The sequence below is a fragment of the Carcharodon carcharias genome, chromosome 25 (genome assembly GCF_017639515.1).
Source record: "Carcharodon carcharias isolate sCarCar2 chromosome 25, sCarCar2.pri, whole genome shotgun sequence".
Lineage (NCBI taxonomy): Eukaryota > Metazoa > Chordata > Chondrichthyes > Lamniformes > Lamnidae > Carcharodon > Carcharodon carcharias.
This window is the reverse complement of record NC_054491.1, coordinates 10,313,789-10,334,633: the sequence shown is the minus strand read 5'-3', so window position 1 is coordinate 10,334,633 and position 20,845 is coordinate 10,313,789. Positions and strand designations below refer to the sequence as shown.

General features: G+C 39.8%; 1 protein-coding gene and 1 long non-coding RNA gene across 7 annotated transcripts in view; one reads left to right on the top strand and one right to left on the bottom strand.

Annotated features, from left to right (window-relative positions):
* The window catches only part of LOC121269554 (cytotoxic and regulatory T-cell molecule), a 47,826-nt gene that overhangs the window by 6,900 nt on the left and 20,081 nt on the right, over positions 1-20,845 (top strand). For 3 of the 4 annotated variants that reach the window (XM_041174234.1, XM_041174233.1, XM_041174236.1), the window contains exons 2-9: positions 870-1,016; positions 7,385-7,537; positions 7,719-7,859; positions 9,450-9,611; positions 9,992-10,036; positions 13,102-13,200; positions 15,616-15,714; positions 17,523-17,567. In XM_041174234.1, the coding sequence (XP_041030168.1) occupies positions 870-1,016; positions 7,385-7,537; positions 7,719-7,859; positions 9,450-9,611; positions 9,992-10,036; positions 13,102-13,200; positions 15,616-15,714; positions 17,523-17,567 (891 nt within the window). The remainder of the gene's footprint in view (positions 1-869; positions 1,017-7,384; positions 7,538-7,718; positions 7,860-9,449; positions 9,612-9,991; positions 10,037-13,101; positions 13,201-15,615; positions 15,715-17,522; positions 17,568-20,845) is intronic. The other variant, XM_041174235.1, reaches the window with a different exon arrangement.
* LOC121269556 overlaps positions 1-20,845 on the bottom strand; it is a 65,325-nt gene that overhangs the window by 42,576 nt on the left and 1,904 nt on the right. The window contains exons 3-4 of one of the 3 annotated variants that reach the window (XR_005941376.1): positions 9,695-9,800; positions 6,243-9,591 (exon numbers count right to left, since the gene is read on the bottom strand). This is a non-coding gene — a long non-coding RNA (uncharacterized LOC121269556). Of the gene's footprint in view, positions 1-6,242; positions 9,592-9,694; positions 9,801-20,845 lie in introns of those variants that run through there. The other 2 variants (XR_005941378.1, XR_005941377.1) reach the window with 2 other exon arrangements.

Genomic DNA, 20,845 nt, shown 5'->3' with positions numbered 1-20,845 from the left:
GTTCTGCAAAGGGTGAAAAATGATAGTCATGCAAATACATGTGCATTTGTTGCCCTTCATCTCCACATGGCATATGGTTACTGAAGAGTCTGGCTTGAAACTTTTACATAGTTAGCAATAGTTACCCTGATTGTAAAGTGCCTCCATTTTTCCTTCACTAGACAATAAAGTATGTCTATCATGATCTCTTTGGCAATTAATTTCAAGTTGTTAAAGGACTAAAGGTGATTGTTGCTGTAATTAGTAACAAAACAATATTCAGAAATACCTCAGATCTGTAAAGAATGAAATTGTGAAGCCCTTTTACAATTCTTCGTGATGTGAGGAATTGCTGAATATTGAAGGATGTACAGGGAAAGATATGGTTATTTAGCACCTTCAGTATGTATTATAAAAACAAAAATAGCTGATCTTTCAAAATTGGGACTATTGTTAAAGGGATATTTGTCAGCCAGAAAGTATTGTAATCCTGATTAACTCAAAACAGTAGCACAGTGGACTATGACTGACGCAGAAGGGGAATTTTATCTTTTGGCAAAATATCTTATACAATGTAAAATGCACAATATCAAATCAAACACCCATTAAAACCCTCTCTTCCATTGAGCTTAATAAAATAACACTCAATATTTTTGAAAATCCTCAAAGAGCAACAATCCAGATTGCTTGCACACTGACAATTACAACACCTTGTTTAGCTATTGAATAAATCTCTGGTTCTCAAGCTTTTCTAAAGGACCTTGGAATAATCAGTTAGGAGTTGTCAAAGAGCTTGATTCTTCACATAGTAGGATTGTAAGGAATCACATTTCCAATGAAACGCATGTAACCCAAAAGCCGGTTTGAAAAAATATCTTCTACATTTTCAGCAAACTTGGCCATTCTGCAGAGGGAGAACATCACCGTGCTCGAGGGACAATCAGTTGTTCTCAATTGTACGATGAATAGAAGTGAGAACGAATCTATAGATTGGACAAATCCACAGCGGCATATTACATATTTTAACAATGTCCAAGGTAAGCAAGAGTATTATTGTTCATAGTAACAGAAGGAGACTATTCAGCCCCTCAAGCCTATTCCACTATTTATCTGGATCATTGATTCTGGGAACATAGGAACACAGGGGGAGGAGTAAGCCACACGGCCTGTCGATCCTGCTCCACCATTCAATTAGACCATGGCTGATCTACCCTAATGCCACTTTCCTGCACTATCCCCATATCTCGTGATATCATTAGTATCCAGGAATTTATCAATTTCTGTCTTGAACATGCTCAATGATTGAGCTTACACAGCCCTGTGGGGTAGAGAATTCTATAGATTCACCACCCTCTGAGTGAAGAAATTCCTCCACAATTCAGTCCTAAATGACCTGCTCCTTATTCTGAGATGTGGTGGGGTGGTGGGGGAGGGTGGAAACATCCTATCTACATCCACCCTGTCACTGCCTATAAGAATTTTGTAAGTTTCAATGAGATCACCTCTCATTCTTTGAAACTCTAGAGAATAAGGCCCAATTTCCTCAATGTCGCCTTATACAACATACCAGGGATCCATCTGGTGAACCTCTGTTGCACTACCTCCATGGCAAGTATCTCCTTCCTTAGATAAGGAGACCAAAACTGTACATAATACTCCAGGTGTGGTCTCATCAAGGCTCTATCCAATTGCAGCAAGATATTGTTACCTCTGTACTCAAACCCCCATTTGTCTTGCTAATTGCTTGCTGCACCTGTATGCTAGCTTTCTAGCATGCTAGTGACTCATGAACAAGGACACCCAGTCTCTTTGGACATCAACACTTCCCAACATCCCACCATTTAAGAAGTATTCTGCCTTTCTATTTTTTATACCACACACTTATTCACATTGTATTCCATCTGCCATGTTCTTGCCCATTCACTTAAACTGTCCAAGTCCCCTTGAAGCCTCCTTGCACCTTCCTCACAACTTACATTCCCACCTAGTTTTGTGTCATCAGCAAATTTGGAAATATTAGCTTTGGTCCCCACATCCAAATCAGTTATGGAGACTGTGAACAGCTGTGGCCCCAGCACAGATCCTTGTGGTACCCCACTAGTAACAACCTGCCATCCTGAGAAGGACCCGTTTATTCCTACTCATTGTTTTCTGTCTATTAACCAATTCTCAATCCATACCGGTATATTACCCCCAATCCCAAATGTTCTGATTTTGTTTACTAATCTCCTATGTGGGATCTTATCAAAAGCCTTCTGAAAATCCAAATGAACCACATCCACTGCTTCTCCTTTATCTATACAACAGGTAACATCCTCGAAAAACTCAAACAGTTTATCAAACATGATTTCCCTTTCATAAATCCATGTTCACTCTGCCCAATCATATCATTATTTTCCAAATGTCTAGTTATCATGTCTTTCATAATAGATTCTAACATTTTCCCGACTACTGATGTCAAACTAACAGGTCTGTAGCTTTCCATTTTCTCTCTCCCTCCCTTCTTAAATAGTGGGGTTACATGTGCTATTTTCCAGTCTGCATGAACTTTCCAGAATATATAGAATTTTGCAAGATAACTGCTAATGCATCCATTGTCTCTATAGCCACCTTCTTCAACACTCTGGATGTATCACATCAGGTCCAGGGGATTTATCAACCTTCAATCCAATTAATTTTTCAAGTGCTACCTCTTTATTAATACTAATTTCTTTCAGTTCCCTTTTTTCACAAGCCCCCTGGTACCCTAGTATTTCTGGGAGATTTTCTGTACCTTCCTCCTTGAAGAGAGACACGTAGCAATTGTTTAGTTTCTCCACCATTTCCCTATTCTCCATTATAAATTCTCTAATTCTCACCTGTAATGGACCCACATTAGTCTTTGCTAATCTTTTCATTTTCACATACTTAAAGTAGCTTTTACATAAAGTCCACCTTTATGTTTCTCACTAGCTTGCATTCATATTCTCTTTTCCCTTTCTTTATCAGTTTCTAAGTTCTCCTTTGCTGGATTTCAAACTGCTCCAAATCCTCGGACTTACCACTTTTTCTGGCAACCTTATAAACCAATTCCTTCGATCTAATGCAATCTTTAAATTATTTTGTTAGCCATGGTTGATTCACATTTCCTGTTGGTTTTTTGTGTCATAAAGGAATGTATATTTGTTGTCCATCATGTAGTACTTCTCTAAATACTAGCCATTGCCTGTCTACCATAACATTTTTTAGTGTGTTTTCTCAATCTGCTATAGCCAACTTGCCCCTCATACCTTCACAGTTTCCTTTGTTCAGATTTAAGAACCTAGTTCCAAAATGAACTATATCACTTTCAAACTTAATGTAAAATTCTATCATATTATGGTCACTATTTCCGAAAGGCAAGGTTATTAATTAGCCCTTTCTCGTTACATAATGCTAAATCTAAACTAGCCCAATCTCTAATTCAATGTACTGCTCCAGAAACTCATCTTATTCACATTCCAGGAATTCATCCTCCACAGAATTAGTGCTTATTAGGTTTACCTGGTCTATATGTAAATTGAAGTCACCCATTCTTACTTTATTTCCCATGTTTCAGGCAGTTCTAAATTCCTGATTTATATTGTGCCCAATGTTACTACAATCTGGTGGCCCATAAATAATTCCCACCAATGTTTGCTGCCCCTTGCCATTTCTCAGCTCCCCCCAAAATAATTCTGCATATTGATCCTTTGATCTAAGATCCTCTCTCACTAATGGACTCATCTCGTCCTTATTAATAGAGCTACCCCACCTCCTTTTCGTTTTTGCCTATCCTTTCTAAATGATGAATATCCTTGAATATTCAGTTCTCAGTCTCAGTCACCTTGTAACCACATCTCCGTAATGGCAATTAAATCATACCAATTTGCCTCTATTTGTGCCTTCAAATCATTTACCTTATTGCGAATGCTGTGTGCATTCAGATAGAGTGCCCTTAACTTTGTCTTTTTAACAGTATTCCGCATTCTGATCCTATTTGATGCTTTCCTTCACTTTATCTGCCTTCTAATGTTGCTTACTACTTTTCTACTTCCTTCCCTCCAATCTCAGCTCTCTCTCAGATCCCTATCCCCTTGTCGGTCTTGTTTAAACCCTCCCCAACTGGAAAATTTGTTAGTCCCAGTCCAGGTAAGTTGCAACCCGTCTATCTCGCACAGGTCCCACCTGCCTCAGAGCTGATCCCAATGACTCAGAAATCTAATGTCCTCACTCCTACACCAGCTCTCTAGCCACGTGTTCAATCGATCAAACCTCCTACTCCTATGCTCACCAGCATGTGGCACTGGGATTAATCCTGAGAGTATTGCTTTTGAGGTCCTGCTTTTTAATTTATTTCCTAACTCCCTAAAATATGCTTTCAGGACCTCCTCCCTCTTCCGAGCTATGTCATTGATACCAACGTGGACCACAAGCTCTGGCTGCTCACCCTCCCCCAGAATAACATACTGCAGCCACTCTGTGACGCTATCCACGTAGTTCTCTGCCTTACAGATGCATCACAGTGACTCCAACTACTGCTCGAGTTCCAAAACCTGGGGCTCAAGCTTCTAAAGCCGGTGACACTTCCTTCAGGCGTGTCTGTCTGGGACACATGGTGCTTCCATGACTTTCCACATTCCACAGGATGCACATTCCACTTAATCGAGCTGCCTTGCCAGTCCTTAACTTTTACAAATTATTTATCATAAGTAGAATAACTTACCAATAGCTTACTCAGCAAATAGCTTCTTCCTCTGTACTGAAGTAAGAACAAAATACTGGAGGTAGAAAAAGTAAAGAGCACCTCCTTGCCCTCTTCCCCAACTCCCTCAGTCACCAAACTCCCAGCTACTCACTGTATAAAGTCACGCTCCATGCAAGTCGCACTGCGAGTCCTGTTTCCATACTAGCTGAGACTGTTTTACTAAAAAGCAGGATAAGCTAGTTACCTAATTAACTAAATACAGCTGGTCTCTAGTAGAGAACTTGTTTATCCATGCTTAAAATTGGATATAGAAATTTAAACTTAACTTAAACAGTAATTTTAGTTAAATGTTAAATGTAAACAAAATTAGAATAAACACCTCTCACTCACCAAACTCCCAGCTGCTCACACTAAAGTCACACACCTGTACCTCAACCCCATTTATCTGCCTTTGAGTTCTATCCTTTGATTTCCTTACCTCACAAAAATCTATGGAGTTCAGTCTTGAAAGTATCAACAGACCCAATAGCTTTGCGGGGAGAAATTCCACAAGATTCTTCATTGTAACCTATTGTGGGGTGCCTTTTCAAAGGTTTTCTATTAGTTCAGGTGGACTACTGGCTTGCCTTCATCCACTCCTTCAACAAATTCCATCAAATGTGTATAATAAAAATTTATTTTCCAGATGTTGTGTGTCCTAGATACTGTTTCTCAGTCTTGGTGATCAGCAGTAGCATCTCTAATTATCCCTCTGCAATCAAACCATTGGTTCTGCTGGTTCCAGAGCAATTTACAAAGATTTTCTATCTATGAGGGAAAATTAGATAAACTGGGGTTCCTTTCACTAGAGCAGAGATAGAAATTTTAAAAATTATAACGGGTTTTAAGAAGGTTATTGGGGAAAAAAGATTTCCACATCAGTAGATTAAAGTCAGCAACAAAACAATGAAGGGAGCAGTTTGGAGTTTTGTTCAACACAGAAAATTATTAGGGCATGAAATATATATAGAGAGCAAGAAACTTCCAGGTTCAATTCTTGGTCTGTGCTGAATTAATCGATCAGGTTACAACAAAAAACTGCATGTAAATCACACCTTTAACATCGCAAAGCATCTTTAGGTTGGAGCATTATCTGATACAATTTAACACCAAACCACATACTAGGACATATTAGGGCAAGAGACCAAAAGCTTGGCCAAAGAGATAGGTCAAGGTCATGTGGAAGTGTTACATTAGATATTTTTGATGTGATATTGCAACCAGAACTTTAGTTTGCACGCTTTGCATACAGACAGCGAACACAGTGTCTGCTTGGTTAAGCTTTTCCTGTTTGACAGCCTGTGAAACTAATGTCCAGACTTCATTGTGGTCTGACACAATTTAGCTTACTCTATCTAGATACAGTTAAATTATTATCTGCTTTATCTTTTATGCCATATTCGCCATTTCTCCTCCATTTGTTATTAGTATTACCTCCTCTACAATTCCTATGTACTACATACTAATAGCAAGATAATGTTTGCCATGAAATTTATATTTAGCATGCAACATAAATATAAGCCGGAAATCAAGTTATATTTATTCTTAGAAGTTACATACATTAAAAGTGGTTATTTTACAAATCAACACCAGTTCGAACAGAGGTCTCTGAGACCAACATGGTTCTCTTATTTTCTGAATTTCTCTTTCCTTCATCGATGTCTATTGTGATCCAATGAAATAAAGTGGGTACTTGAATTCACATTGCTACCCCACAAAAAAATGCTTCACTAATTCAGTCTTTTTAGAATTTTTAGAAGTTACTCACTAATGTGACACCTATTATAAAGGATTTTTTTCTTGAAAGCACCATTACAGAAATCTATATTGTACTTGATGATACTTCTTCTATTTGAGTGACATTGTTATGAAACATTGTTAATAATGTTTGAAGTACAGACATTCTAAACCCTTGTCTATAATGATTGTAACAAAAACAGAAAATGTTAGAAACACTCAGCAGGTTATCCAACACCTTTGGAGGGAGCAGACAAGTTTATGTTTCAGATGTGGACCCTTCATCATTCTGGAGAAGGGTCTATATCTGAGGTGTCTTTTCACTCCACTGATTTTGACTGAGCTGCTGAGTGTTTCCGGTATTTATGTTTTCTTTTTCAGATTTCCACCATCCACAGGACCAATATTTGATTCATCAATGATTGTAATAGTGTAAACACAGTTCATCTGGAGGGCCACTAATATACAATATATCTTCCTGTTGCTGTTTCTCATGATTTTGCAGGCAAACCTAACCTGGCACCAGTCATAAGTTTACTAGTAGTTATTGTTAAAACATAGCATGCTGCAATTAGTTAAATAACTGATCTTGGAGTATGAATAGACTTATGAATGTGTTTTGCAGCACATAATATAGCTACACTTTTAGAAAAATAGATTATCGCTATATTCTTAATCTGTATCTTCACATAAATCAGCCACCATTTTTAAACGTTATTTTCACTTCTATTGATGCCCTCAAAGAAGAAGATGAACAAACATAATTCAAAAATAACAAAATCTTCTATACAAATAAATTTCTCCCACTTTATAATGTTCAAATTTCATCTTTCAATGGAGGCAAGTGGTTCTTATTCTCAGATATATGTATGATTGTCTGGATGTTAATAACAAAGGTTATGAAGAAATTATTTTTTCCAACAGGGCTAAGGGACAGAAGATACAAATTAGTGCATTACTCAGGCACAAAATTAATTATCACTCTGCTCAATACTACAGTGCAAGATGACGGCATGTACACCTGTACATATTATGGCCACCAACCAGTGACCAAACAAGTGTACCTCACCGTTTTAGGTATGTATATTGGAAGGATAAGAACGCGGTAATATTATTTCATCATTTGATTGAAAGAAGTAAAAGCCAGTGTTGAGGAAAACACAAAATTGTTTTCAGATTTTTTTTTTTCATTTTATATGACATTTAGTTTGCATGGAAGCATTTCAAAGCAATTGTGAACCTTTTCTTATCTCCCTAGCACCACCATCTCCTCCTGTCCTGAACATCACCAAACATTTGCTGAAGGGAAGAGAAGAAAAGGTGATCAGATGTATCACCACTGGAAGCAAGCCAAAGCCCCAAATAACCTGGCTCTTAAATAACAAATTGGAGTTACATGGTAAGCAAGTGTTTAAATAGAGTCAGGCATTCGAATCCCATTTATTATATATTTATTTTTCTTTCCATGCTCTCGCTTTTTTCCAATCCCATCATGCTTGCACACATCGTTCTCCCATCGGCAATGAAACGATGTGGTGGCAGACTTCATCACAGTTGTATGTTCTGTGTCTTACCCATAATACACATTTTAGGCAGTTATCCAAATTACCTGAACTAAGTCAATTTTTTAAAAATGCAAATGCAGGAAATCTGAAATAAAATCAAAACAAAAAGTTGCAATATGCTACTCCATCAGCATCTGTAAGGATATTCACCCACAAGTGGAAGCAGCTTTTTCACAATCACCCCACCACAATTTTAAAGATATCTACCACATTTCCTCTTAGTCTTTTCTTATCCAAAGGATTCTAGAGTGCTCAATATTTCCTGATAGTTATATCTACAATCTTCTGTCTCAGAGGAAAGAGCGTGGTCACTGAGTCCAGGATGGTATCTCAACCTCAGTTGACAGGATAATTAGAATAAATATGTATTTAAATAGTTTCAATTATATAGGGCTGAATTCTACAAGGGATGGGGGAGGCTTATTGCTCACCACCACCACCACCCCCCCACCACAATCCCCACCATCCCAGAAGGAGAGTCAGGGCTGCACTGACTGACGGCCAATAATAACCTGCAGGTGGCCTTAAGTAGGTGAGGTTTAGAATTCTGCCCCTCAGTGGGAGGAAGTTCTGCTCACAAGAACTCCTGAACAATCTGATTGGCTGACAGCTCCAGCAGCGCCAGAGCTCAGTAATGGGTATTGCTGGGACTGCAAGTAGGCCCACAATGAATATCGATGGATTCCGAACTAAAATAGTCCCGGGCTTTTAGAGCGGGAAGAGTTTGGGGAGCCTAAGGAGGTAGGCGAGGCCTCCCTCAAGGCCAGGCAAGGAGGAACAAAGGGTTGAGTAACATCTTGGGAGGAGGGGGCACTCTGATGCACACAGGAAACCCCCCAGGAAATACACCCCATTCCTTCATGCCTTTACCACGATTATTTTAAAAATGACCTCTGAATCTCACCCCCTTGCCCCACAACCATATTATGGCATGGGCAGCATCATATTTGGGTCAATTGCCTTGATGACAAGCTTAATTGCCTGTCAATTATTTGTTTAAAATGATGGGTAGGTTGCCGATTTCAGTGTCCACCTGCCTACTATATTACAGGTACTGGGTTGGGGATATCGGGAAGACAGTGAGCTAATCATATTTTACGCCCAGTGGGGGTCTGTAAAATCGAGCCCATAACCTTTATGCAGGCCCATTTTTGACTACTCGGAAACATATGTATGCACTATAAAAGCTTCTGTTGATTTATATGTCTGTATGTGACTTTCATTTTCCAACTAACGTTAGCCACAATTTCCTGTTGATAAAATAAAAAACAAATATAAAGAACATTACAGCAGGGGGTGCTGTAGGTCCAGCACAAGTGCTGCAAAGAAATAGTGTCTAGGTGGAGTATTTAATGGTTAAATTTCTTAACATGGAAACCTCTTAATGTTCTGTAATTTCACAAAACTATTTTTTTTAAACATAGAACACACAGAATATATTCCAGAAAACAAAGGGGCAAAGTTTACAACAATCAGTATGTTGAAAATCAAAGCACACGACCAGGAATCCAGAGTTGACTGTTTGGTTCGTCATGAAAGTCTAATGAACAAGGTTCTTAGAGTATCCTACAGATTTGATAACAACTGTGAGTAGAATCTTCATCATCATCATTATATTAACTGAGCATGAATTTATGTGTACATAAACATAAAAATAGGCAATTTTTACCATTCGATGCAGAGTAAGTGAGGCAACTGGTGAGGGACCGGATTCACTCTGTTTTTTTCAGGCCATGTTGACACAGCTTCCTTCACAGCTACATATACATCAACACCTGTAATGGGTGAAATTAGCAAAAGCATTGTGAAACTCAAGAAAACTGTTTCAAATGTCAGACACCAACACTAATGAAAACATCAACTCTGTCACTTGTTACTTAAATATTTACCAAATGTAATTTTTTAAAAAATCATTGGACATTTTATCTCTATAACCTGTATTTAATTACTATTTTGTTTTTAACAGACAATTCCCTTGGACTATACGAATCATATACTCAAAATGCAAATGGTGAGCTTTTGTTTCAAATTGAATGACGAGTATACAAAAACTTCAGTGCAATGATTTTTTTTCCCCCACCATCCCCCACCCTTCAATTTAACTGATTTGCACACCTCCTCCTCCACCTGTGGTAATGTGGGTGCAGACTGAAGATACATGCCTGCAACCCTCTACTGCATCTAGCCCACTGAGCTCAGTTGCTCGGAGGCAAAGGCTGCAAGAGTGACGCAGGGGAAAAGTCAAGTGAGACAATCCACTCCTATGTTGTAATCTTTGCAAAATCCACATAAACTAAAAAAAACACTTCATGTACACGCTGAAGGGTGTGGAAGAAAATGTGACTTTTTTTTTTCAAATACTAGATGATCTTATGGGATCTCATGGCTAAGACCAAGTGCACTTCAGGACAAGCCGAGGATAACTGGATCCAGACAGTGGTGGGAGGGGTAGAAGAAAGGAGGTAGGTAGGTAGCCGGCAGGTAGCTCTAAACAGCTGGGGACCCCGGAGGAAGACAATCGACTTTGTCACTGCTGCAAATTGTGTAAATGGAAGAAAATGTGACTTTTTTTTTTCAAATACTAGATGATCTTATGGGATCTCATGGTTAAGACCAAGTGCACTTCAGGACAAGCCGAGGATAACTGGATCCAGACAGTGGTGGGAGGGGTAGAAGAAAGGAGGTAGGTAGGTAGCCGGCAGGTAGCTCTAAACAGCTGGGGACCCCGGAGGAAGACAATCGACTTTGTCACTGCTGCAAATTGTGTAAATGGCAATATAAGGTGGGGGGGGGAATGGAGATGGAGACAGGAGGGCAGTCAGTGAAGGACACAGAGAGAAGGAAGAGGGAAAGAGCGAGAAGGTGAGAGATCAGGGTAGAGATCCAAAAGGTGGATAGGGAGGTGGATGTGGAGAGGGACAGGGAAGGGGCTTTTGGTAAGGTAAATAGGAAAAAACTATTTCCACTGTGAGTTAATGAGTAGAAAGTATAAATTTAAGACTGAGAAGGACAACAAAAAGGGAAGATAGGAGAATGTTTAATTCAGTGTTTTTAAGACAGAATGCCCTACAGTTATGAAGCAGAATCCATAATATTTTTCAAAAATAATTTGGATAGCCATTTTGAAAAGTCAAAATTGGAAACAAAATGAGGAAAGGAATTGAGCTAAATAAGCTCTTTCAAAGAACAGTTAGGCAAATTGTCTCTTCCTGCTCCAAGATCTATAGTGATACTCTTGTGTGAATAACCAAAAGCACAATTATAGATCTTAGAGCAGAAATTCTGACAACAGGGTAAACTCAGGAACAATCTGCGGCAAAGCCTGGATTCTCCAGATTTCTCCATTCAATTTGCATTCCAGGGCATGAAGGCATTCCTTAAACCTACCCCATGAGATCATGGGTTTTGTGGGGTGTTCCCAGACTATCCTAGTAACTCCACCAAGTTTGCCCTGTTAGACCTTTTTTTCCCAATGTGTTGCTGTGATATGGGCAGCACTAGCAAGGCAGCATTTATTGTCTATCCCTGGTCACTCTTAGGGAATTGAATGAACCACAGAGTGTAAGGTTGAGAGACTTGGCTCATTGGTAGCATTCCTGCCTCCAAGTCAGCACATTATGGATTTGAGGACCATTCCAGAAAGCACAGTGAATGGAAATAAGGGGTTCAATTTCTGAATACTGGGTTGACATCCAGCAATGTGCTGACATAAAATGAAACTGTAGTGGCAATGCCCCTCCCCACCCTACATCAGATCTAGCTAGTTTTCTTGGTTATATATTTTGAGTCAGGCTAATGGCCTGTCCACATAACAGGGGCCTTTGTTATGAAATGACCCACAGCCATATTTAAAGCAACAGAAGAAATATGTTACCTCACTAGGCATGGAAGAGAAGAAGAAAATGACAATGTAGTGTAGGACTGAAGTCACATTGTCAGCCCAGTTAGGGATGGTAGTTTCTCTTTTCTGAAGGACTTTAGCAAACCATTGAGCTTTTATAACCATCCAACAGCTTCCATGGTCATTTTTCCTGGCACCAGCCCAAAGGGCACTGAATTCAGTTTCACAATTTGCCAAGGTGCAATCTGAACTCCCAACCTGTGTCTTGCTAGTCCAATACCTTAACCGCTAGACTACCAGAACTTACAAGGTAACAGATATAGGGAAAGAGTTGACGTTTCGAGTCCTCATGACCCTTCGACAGAACTCAAGTTCTGTCGAAGGGTCATGAGGACTCGAAACGTCAACTCTTTTCTTCTCCGCCGATGCTGCCAGACCTGCTGAGTTTTTCCAGGTAATTCTGTTTTTGTTTTTGTTTTGGATTTCCAGCATCCGCAGTTTTTTTGTTTTTAACAGATATAGGGTCCTGTAGTGGGTTTTACAGAAGTTCCTTGAATGAAAAAATACAAAGTAATCAATCCCAAATGATTGTTTCTGTGATGTTCCTCTACTCCCTGGAAGATAGAGACTTCTGCTGTCCTTCAACAGTGAGGGCACCTATCCTGAATATTTAAATGATCTTATCCCATTGGCAGATCACAGTTCAAACCTTCTGCTTCAAAGGGGCAGCAGAATAGCTAGGCCCGTGTCGTCCCAAACTTTGATTGTGTCTTAAGAAATAATTTTGAGCTATCAAACGTGGTGAAATAATTATGATTATAGATCTGTCACTATGGAGGAGCAGTTTGACATGACCATACTTAAGAGATAGATGATGGATTTAAACTAGTAACAATGTACTATTTTTTTAATCAGCTCAAAGTGAACAATTTGGCCCTGGCAGGAATCATTTGCAGATTTAAAATAAACTTAAGTCAAATCTAAGTAAAATATATTTTCTGCTGGAACTTTAAAAGTGCAATCACATCACCTGCACTTGCTTTGTTGATTGATTCCCTTTGCAGTGTATTCTGTAATCCCAGCAGTTGAACTGTTGTTTTTTGACCAGTTAAAGGAATGGGATATTATGTTGGTGCAATTTTTTTCTGCAGACTTTATTCTTTGTTTATGTCTAATTTTAGTGATGGGCAACTAAACATTAATTTCTTAACCACCAATTTTGCTTTTATGATCAGAAACAAGCACAACCTCCATGCCAGAATCTACAAGCAACAGTGAATCATTTGAATCAATCACTCAGGAAAACAACACAGAAAATATTCCTACAGTCAACTGTGAGTTTACAGTTTTGTAAAAGCAAAATGTGTTTACATTAATTCACCTTTGTTCCAACTGGATATTGTGCCAATAGCACAATCTACGCCTTAATTGGCACTAACTGCCGACCTTGCTCAAAAATATTTACTTCCATGTAACATCTCTGCCTGACTTCAAAATACTTGAAGCTGATGCAGGATAAAAAAGTGGAAAATGTCCCAATTCTCAATTATAAGGGCAGCATTTTCCCATTGGCGGTGGGGCCTGCTCACCGACACATAAAATGATGCATGATGACATCAGGCGGGCGTCCCGACATCACCGCACGACATTCAGATATTCAGTCCAGCGCACCGCAACCGAGTCAGCTGTGTGCCCGCCGACCTGTCAAAGTCCTATTAAAGCCTGTTAGAAACTAATTAAAACAGTTAAATAAGCTACCCGTCCAACATTAAGGTGGGCGGGCAGGCGAAGAGCCCAGGCGGCCTTCGCCTTTTTCATTAAACCACATCCACAGGTGGGATGAGGTTTCACGAAGGGTTTATTACTTAAATAAAAATTCTTGAAATAAATAGTGGACGTGCCCCAGCTCATGTGACAGTTTCACCTGTGGGGACATGTCCTTAAGTTTTTTTCCCACTTTTATTCAAATTTCCATGCCTCGGGGAGACCTCTGTGCTGTTTCGTGCAAATGCGTGAAAGAACGCAGGGAACCACTCAGGGAATTCCCCCTCCGCCCGCACAGGAAGTGCTTAGCGCTTCTGGGCGCACATCACGATGGGCAGGCCTTAATTGGCCTGCCCAGGTAAAATGGCGGCGCGGACCCGATCGGGGGCACCGATCGGGTTCACGCCTGCCCCCGCCCAAACCCCCCCCAACAGGGGGATATTTCTGGCCTAACACCACTTTGAGCATAAAACTTACAACAAAGAAAACAAAAAGAGACAGAAGGGATTTTTTTTTAAATGTCCACACAAGTATTTTTCTTTTGCTATTGATTTTACAAATGACAGATGGTAATTCATTGTCTCATTAAAAATGACTGATGGTGAATGTATACTGATGCTTTTCTCCATACCACACCAATAGGAAATAGAGGTTCAGTAACTAGGAATCTGAAATCCTGTTATTTGTCAAGACAATTTAATCTATTGCTACCAAAATCAATGTCAGAACCAGCTCATAAAACAATATTTTACCTAATTTTTGAAAAAAGGTTCCAACATGGCAACAACCTGATGATCAACCACTTTTTAGCTCAGAGAATGGGAGAATGGCAAACTCTATTCTGATTTTCAGCACTCACAAGATTGCACGGACAGATGCTTTTAACCACTGTATTTTCTGAGTTGAGACATTTGCCTCAGGTATTCCACCTAATGGTTGAGGAAAGAGAAAGTCAATACCATTTGATGTTCAATAAAAGCAATGGGAGGTCAGATTCAATCTGTTTCAATATGTAATTTCATATTGTCACCTCTTGTCTCAGACATCTGCACACGCCTAGAAATGATGCAAGTGGTTGAAAGCATCACCTCTTTTACTTGTGAACTAAATATATTTTTCAAATACCATTAAATTGGCTCTTCAGCCTTCATATATTCACAACATATGCTCCAGTGTAAACAATTCCATTGGATCAAGCGAATCATTAAAATAACTTTTTTTAAAAAAACATTTTTTTCCCCTTATGTCAATGTGGCTGAATTGCAAATAGCCCAGTCCATATGTGTTAACGTGACCTGTACACTCATTTCTCTAGCATTTGACCTACTCTGGACTGATTACTGTCTGCAAGCATGACGCAGGCAAAACAAGAAATCTTACTCCCACTTGCCATGAGATTTTGTTCTCAGCCCACCACTACATGTACTATATTTTCCTGAGCTGAAACCATCCCTTCTCCCAAGATGCTCCACCTAGTGGTTAAATAGAGTTAATCAACATAATCACAGTAGCAACAGAAAGGAACTACCCACATTCTGCTCATTAATTGTCAATCCATAATCGCCAAGATTTATATCAACATTTTCTCTTTAAAAAATAATTTTAGCCCATTTAAAGTCTTTCATTTCCCCAAACCTTGACATCCTATCATTTCACAATAGAGAGTGACAGACAATTTGTAAAAGGTCTCAGCCACTGATGTTTTGGATATGCCATAGGGCAGTGTTCCAGGACCTGTTGGTAAATTTTCTTTCTGATCACTTTCTTCCTTGGGAACTGCCTTCATCTCACTTGGCTTTTCCCCCAAAATTAGATTGTGGAATTGCAGGAATCAAGAGCCAGAATACTTTGGCATGACAATATACTAGTTCAGCAACTCACCGTGCTAGCAAGCAACTGCTGCACCTTTTTAAATAAACTATGAATGATGCTGCTTTATGCTTATTCAGTTTTCATCAACTTTTAATCCATTTTTCTATGATCAGACACTACCACAACTTTCATCCCAGAATCAACAGCTGACACAGAGCAACCTGAACCAGACAAGGTGGAGAATAGCACCCAAGATACTCCTAAAACCAACTGTGAGTGTTTTCCTTGTTTAAAAAATAACTGAACTTACCTATGGCACTAGCCATTCACTATTAGCATAAGAGGCAACTAAAAATACCCCAATTATAACACGGAAGAATCCAAATCAAATAAAAGTTATTCATCAATGCATTGAATAAGAAATTTAACGGAAACCTAATTATGCAAAGAGTGATAAGAATCTGGTACGTTCTACCACATGACGATGAATTTAAGAGGAGCTAGATAAATATATAAAGGAGAAAGAAACAGAAGGATACGTTGTTAGGATGAGACGAAGTAAGGTGACAAGAGGCTGATGTAGAGCATAAACACTGTCATAGGCCCAAGGAGACGAATGTTATTTGTAATTTTGTGTATTTAGCACACTGGACTATTTTGGGCAACGAAATAAATACTTGCTTTGTATTTACCAATTTAAAAAGCTCTGCTGATTTCAGGAAAAATCAAGTTTCCAACCAGTATCAGTTATTTGTGCCTCATTATATTGTGATTACCCGGAGATGAGATTCTGATTGTGACTACTAACAATTAGGAGAGGCAGTTGCTACATGGAGGTTTCTGCTTTTTAAAGTATGTTAGTTACTTAGCTTTTTCGTTTTACTGTACACTGATAATAATGTACAAATCTGTTGACACCAGTTATAAGCAATTTACCTGTGTATATAAATAAATAAATGATTTTATTGTTGTGAGCATATGCAACATCAAGAATTCAGACCTCAGGTGTTGAATACAATTGACAAAATCAAACTTGGTCCACTCTAAAGATTTACTCTTGTCACACTAGGGCTGATAATATTTATGTACTTGAACAAGTCAAATTTATTGAAACCAATTAGTTGATAATAGAATAATACTCAGAAACCAGAATAACAACAATAATGTACTCCAAAACGGAGACACACGTAAATAATCAGATATATATATATATATATATATATATATACTTTTGGAAAATGCTCACAAAAGGAAACATACAGTAATGTACTCAACGGTCAGAATTTTCAGGACCCCTGCCATCCAAAGAGTTGGCGGAGAACACATCCCCACCAACTCCAGCAGCCCCAATGCTACTTCACACTCTAATGAGTGTTGATTGGCAGAAGGCAGGACTTCCACCCATCATCAGAAGTCCAGCCTTTGAGAGCTGCCAGCCAATCAGATTGGCTGGCAGCTCTCCAGTCATTCCAGGAACAACGCTGCAGTGGCTAGATGAGGCACTGCAGCTAGTCACCTGGAACCAGAGAATAGGTCAGTGGCAGGGGTCGAGGGGGTAGGGAAGGCATGGGGGTTTGCGAGGGGGTGATCAGGGTCTCAGGCATAGGTCGGGGGAGGGGGTGGGGAGGGAGGTCCTGAGGTCACCATGCCATAACAGGAGGGTGCCTCCAGTGAAGGGGGCTTCTGTTGGCAGCGACCCCCACCATTCCCACCCGAGATGGAACTTTTTTCAATTTTGGGTTTCCCACCCTGATCTATCATTCACCCACCAACCTAAAAATTGAGGCAGGGTGGGAAAAGGCCCTTAAGTGGCCATTAAGTGGTCACTTAAGAGCTTTAATTGGGGCAAGATTGGGCTTCCCAGTGTATAATCCCAACCAGGTTGGGGTGAGCGAGATCCCAGAGGAATCCCATCCTTGCAATTTCATGCTCCCCATGCCTCAGAACCCACTGGGGTAGGGGAGCGTAAAACTCTGGCCAATGCGTCTAACTTGTAGGTTGGTAATACAAAATTTAAATAGAAATAGAAATTTATTGAAAAAAGTGTGTAAAAGTATTCATTTTCCTTCTAATTTAACAGATGATTTTGTCACATCAAGAGAAGATTCTACGCTGCTTACGAGTGGTAATTACTTGTGATTAAGTTTAGCGGTTAGCAGTAATTGTGCTGGAGCAAATTTTTCAGATTTCCCTAAAAGAATGTTTTTATTAATTAATAAGATGTAGGCATCTCTGGCAAAGCCAGCATTTATTGTTCATCCCTAACTGCCCTTGAGAAGGTGGCAAAGAGCCACCTCCTTGAACCACTGCAGTTCTTGTAGTGCAGGTACAGCACTTTCAGGTTAGGAGTTCTGGCATTTTGATCCAGCGTTGATGAAGGAATGGCAATATATAACCAAGCTGGGATTGTTTGGTTTGTGAGTTGGAGAGGAATTTATAGATGGTGGTGTTCCTATGTGCCTTGGAGGCCTTGTTCTTCCCAGGTGTAGAGGCCATGGGTTTGGAAAGTGCTTTCAAAGAAGCCTTGGTGAGTTGCTGCAAATGCATCATTTCTAGAAAAATGTCATCAATTTATTCTTTCCACACTGAAAACAAGGTTAACCCATTTAGCCTCAGGTCCAAACCTGTAACGTCACCTGTAAATGGAGTGAGGTCACTGTTCAGGCTTGATCTCATTGAATGGTGGACCAGCTGGAGGGGCTAAATGGCTCACCCCTGTTCCCATATTGTCAGAAACTGTCTGATTCCAATACATCTTCTAAAATCATTAGAAATGCCTTTCAATTTTTGGTGACCTTCCTTTTTCTGAATTTGTTACAAATTATACCAATTGACTTATGGTTTGAAGTGAGTGTCCAGTCCAAAACATGTTTTACATCTAATGTAATTAAATATAAAGACTTCTACCAAAAATATATCATTACTATATATTACTACATTTGTTCCTGTCTACATGTTCTGCAAAGATAATCTTCTTCTTCTTGAGTTCTCTGCCTAAAAGCAGGTCCAACCCACAATGCCACAACCTCCACCACGGGTAAAGGGCAAGGAGGCAGGTCCCAAACCCACCCCAGCTGAAGTGGCACCAAACTGATCCACAGTGGCTCTCCAGCCAAATGAGCCAACCAGCCCTCCAAGGGGTCTGAGTTGCTGTGCTTTACATGCATGTTGTAGCTTGGAGCTATGGATAGTGATGGTAGGGGCTCCAATTTCTTTCCATCACATGGCTGACCAGGAATCTCTCTCACTCTTACCTCCTGCTATTAGTTTATGTTGGAAGGATTTACAAGTTGATAGTCAAGCTTTGTGGCTATGTTTCAAATGCACATTCCTTGGCCATCAAGTCCTAGAGTGGTACTTGAACCCACATCTTCTGGTTCAGAGACAGGGATGCTACCCACTATACCACAAGACCTTCCAAGATAATTTTACTGTTCAGTAAAGCAAGTTAATTACGGTGTTAATATTATCAAATGGGTTTTTTATTTGTTCATGGAATATTAGCATCACTGGCAAGGACAGCATGTATTGCCAATCTCTGATTACCCTTGAGAAGGTGCTGGTGAGCCGCCTTCTTTAAACACTGCAGTCCAGTATAAATTATACCAATTGATTTATGGTCTGAAGTGAATATTCAGCTCAAACCTAATGAAATTAAATAAAAAGAATTGTACCAAAAAGTTAATTTAAAAAGTTACATTTGTTTAATCCCATTCTGTTTGATTATATTGACACTGCCACATTGACAAACAAAGCAGTTATTCAGCGCCTGCAAAATCCATTCAGCGCCTGCAAAATCCCACAAAAAGACAATAAGATAAATTTGGAGAGACCAAACGTAAACTGGGTGACCGCTGTGCAGAACACCTGCGGTCTGTCCGCAAGAATGACCCAAACCTCCCTGTCGCTTGCCATTTTAACACTCCACCCTGCTCCCTTGCCCACATGTCTGTCCTTGGCTTACTGCATTGTTCCAGTGAAGCCCAACGCAAACTGGAGGAACAACACCTCATCTTCCGACTAGGGACTTTACAGCCTTCCGGACTGAATATTGAATTCAACAACTTTAGGTCGTGAGCTCCCTCCCCCATCCCCACCCCCTTTCTGTTTCCCCCTCCCCTTTTTTTTCCAATAAATTATAAAGATTTTCCTTTTCCCACCTATTTCCATTATAAAAAAAAACAAACCCCACTAGAGCTATACCTTGAGTGCCCTACCATCCATTCTTAATTAGCACATTCGTTTAGATAATATCACCAACTTTAACTTTAACACCTATGTGTTCTATTGTACTATTGTCGTTGACATCTTTTGATGATCTGCTTCTATCACTGCTTGTTTGTCCCTACAACCACACCCACCACCCCCCCTCCACCTCTCTGTCTCTCTATCTCTCCGCCCCCCACACACACACCTTAAACCAGCTTATATTTCTATAATAATAAAAACAAAAAAACTGCGGATGCTGGAAATCCAAAACAAAAACAGAATTACCTGGAAAAACTCAGCAGGTCTGGCAGCATCGGCGGAGAATAAAAGAGTTGACGTTTCGAGTCCTCATGACCCTTCGACAGAACTTGAGTTCGAGTCCAGGAAAGAGCTGAAATATAAGCTGGTTTAAGGTGTGTGTGTGGGGGGGCGGAGAGATAGAGAGACAGAGAGGTGGGGGGGGGGTGTGGTTGTAGGGACAAACAAGCAGTGATAGAAGCAGATCATCAAAAGATGTCAATGACAATAGTACAATAGAACACATAGGTGTTAAAGTTAAAGTTGGTGATATTATCTAAACGAATGTGCTAATTAAGAATGGATGGTAGGGCACTCAAGGTATAGCTCTAGTGGGGTTTTTTTTTTAATAATGGCTCTCTTGCCCACATGTCTGTCCTTGGCTTGCTGCATTGTTCCAGTGAAGCCCAACGCAAACTGGAGGAACAACACCTCATCTTCCGACTAGGGACTTTACAGCCTTCCGGACTGAATATTGAATTCAACAACTTTAGGTCGTGAGCTCCCTCCCCCATCCCCACCCCCTTTCTGTTTCCCCCTTCCTTTTTTTTTCCAATAAATTATAAAGATTTTCCTTTTCCCATCTATTTCCATTATTAAAAAAACCCCACTAGAGCTATACCTTGAGTGCCCTACCATCCATTCTTAATTAGCACATTCGTTTAGATAATATCACCAACTTTAACACCTATGTGTTCTATTGTACTATTGTCATTGACATCTTTTGATGATCTGCTTCTATCACTGCTTGTTTGTCCCTACAACCACACCAACCCCCTCCACCTCTCTGTCTCTCTATCTCTCCGCCCCCCACACACACACCTTAAACCAGCTTATATTTCAGCTCTTTCCTGGACTCAAACTCAAGTTCTGTCGAAGGGTCATGAGGACTCGAAA